Source organism: Cenococcum geophilum, assembly GCF_001692895.1.
Source record: "Cenococcum geophilum 1.58 unplaced genomic scaffold K441scaffold_28, whole genome shotgun sequence".
In the NCBI taxonomy this organism is placed as follows: domain Eukaryota; kingdom Fungi; phylum Ascomycota; class Dothideomycetes; order Gloniales; family Gloniaceae; genus Cenococcum; species Cenococcum geophilum.
In genome coordinates this window covers 114,424-116,895 of record NW_027137586.1, presented here as the reverse complement: position 1 = coordinate 116,895, position 2,472 = coordinate 114,424, and the positions used below count along the sequence as shown (strand labels likewise).

The window sequence follows — 2,472 nt, the reverse complement described above, 5'->3', positions numbered from 1 at the left end:
TACCTAGGTTTATAAGAGCGGGCTTTCGAATTTTAAAGATGCCCTTAAGTCTTACTAAAGACGCGTTCGGCAAGCCAAAGCTGGATTGTTATAAGTGCACTCTTTTTCCAAAGTTGCGAAAGTGAAGGGCAGAGTTGCCGTGTAGAAGGGATGGGGTTAGTAGCTTGGGCGTATTTTTGTGTTAATGATAGTTCTAAAAGAGTCCTCTATATTTGTTTCCTGCTTATATAAGCAGATTCCCTTTAATTCCTTTTTAGACGACGTCCGTAAGTAATTACTTATAACTTTGTAGGTATAGGCCTATATAAAGGCCTATATTCGTTATAGATAGATTTTATAGCTTTATTCATTTATTCATTTATTATTTAGTTTATTAAGTGTTTCGGTTAGTAGTGATTCTTTTACTAGTTGAGGTGATAATTAGCGATACTACCCTTTATATGCTAGAAAATAAACGAAACCGGGTTTATTAGGCTATTATATTAATGGGTAGTATCTATATAGTTATAGTATCTGCATTTTCTTTTGCTTTAGTTATATTTATACGCTATATTATAGCAAGCCTACCGCCTCTAAGGACTCCCTTATAGGTAATGATCTAACTACTTCCTTACTGGGCCTAGCGTTAATATATAAGGCGACGCGCTAAGCTTAGATCCGAGCCACGCTCCTAAATCATTTTAAGATACTTCTTTAACTCTTCCTTAACCCTTCTTTATGCCTTTGGTTTCCTTTATATATCCCTATATTAATAATCTACGGGCTCCTTAATCTAATATTGTTAATCCCCTTTAGCAAAATTTAGAAACGATTTAGCCCGCCTACTGGGTCCCTTACGCTCCCTAGAGACGCTCTACTCTCTTAGCGGCTTTATTAATAGAGTAATAAACACGATCCTATAGTATATACACCCCTTTTATTTTTTAATACTGTGGGTATAGGTACTATAACTATTATAGATGCCTCTAACAGAGTGTACTGTTTGTTACCTATATAGTTTAAATGGCTAAGATATAGTAGGCTATGGCATTACGGGACTAGTTATTTATCTTAATACCATTATAAAGTTTGTCTGGCCTTCTAAGCTATAATTTATTAAGAGAGAAAAGCGTGTCTACTAACGCCTTGGATATAATTATAATGGGGTTCTTTAATATTATAGGAGCCTAGAGGACGCTTTTATCCTATAATATGCTTGTAACGGTTCTATAAGACAGTACTTTACAAGATAAAATAAACCCGTTCCGCTTCCGTAATAACTCTATTAGGTTGAATAGATTACGGCCTTAATTACTTTTATTTATTCTAGAAATGTAATATATAGGGATATCTCCTATAATAACGTCTTCCTTAATAAAGACCTTAACGCAAAGCTTGGCAACTTTGCTGGATCTTTAATTAATGATAAAGCCCCTCTTATCTGTTATAAGACTAGTTATAAGTATCCTAATAACAAAGGTATCTTAATAAGGAGTAAGGTGTTTACTTTTAGTTCTACCTTTTATAAAGTAATAATAGGATCTAAACTATATAAAGAGCTTTTAAACAAAGTGATATATGACGTATATGCCTGGGGGGAATATCTAAGCCTAGCTTCCCTAGCCGCGTTTAGGGACATTATTGCTAAGTACTAGGCTTAAGGCTATATAAGTGCAGATAAATTACTAGAGGATGTGAAGGCCGAAGGTATATTTTTTATTTAGTAGGATGTTTAGCACTAATAATCTTCTAGTTACTGCAGAGTCTAAACACGCCGCGTAGGTTGAGCTATCTACAATCCTTTATAATACCGCATTTCCTATAACCCTTACTCTTATATTTCTACTGCCTATTACGTTCTAGGTAAGAAATCGGTTTTTTTTTATTTATTTTTTTTATCCGTTATATTATACTACGTACAATACTACGCATGCAGCCTTTTGGCTATGGCGCTATAGTTCTATATACATAAATCCTTTTCTTAGGCAGCTTAATATGTACTAGTAGCTATGTCCTAGTAGTTTATAAACCCCTAAATTAGGAGTTTATAGTTTCCTAGTAAAATACTAAGATACTACAACTACTAGGGAATGAGAAAATGGTAAGAAAAACTGTAAGAAATCCTAACCCCTATCCCTATCCTTTTGCAATTTATTTCTGTCCTTTTGCTCTCTACTACCTTTTACCCAGAAGCTTAGTAGGAGTTACCTCCTTCTAGACTCCTATTAATTTTATTCTTCCATAGAATCTTCTATACTAGTACTATGTACTAGTTTAGCTGCTCTAAGATTCTCGCAGTCTTTACTATTAGCAAAGTGTTTTTCTTTACAATTAATGCAAAGAGGGGTGGTATGCTTGCAAGGCCTGCCGCTTATTAAGCAGGTAGGACAGCAGTGGTCTTTAAATAGATGTGCAGCCGCACAATATCTACAGGCCCTATTAGAGCATCTGTCTCCTATATAGCCAAATTTTTGGCAGCTATTACACTGCGTA

At 34.8% G+C, this 2,472-nt stretch overlaps 1 protein-coding gene across 1 annotated transcript; it reads left to right on the top strand.

The window, feature by feature from the left end:
* Positions 1 to 1,289: 1,289 nt before the first annotated feature.
* On the top strand, positions 1,290 to 1,634 carry K441DRAFT_566738 (uncharacterized protein; the record flags this gene model as incomplete). Its single annotated transcript, XM_067643763.1, has 1 exon — positions 1,290 to 1,634. A coding segment is annotated over one exon (345 nt), but the record flags the coding sequence as incomplete, so codon positions are not given.
* Between the last annotated feature and the right edge of the window lie 838 nt (positions 1,635 to 2,472).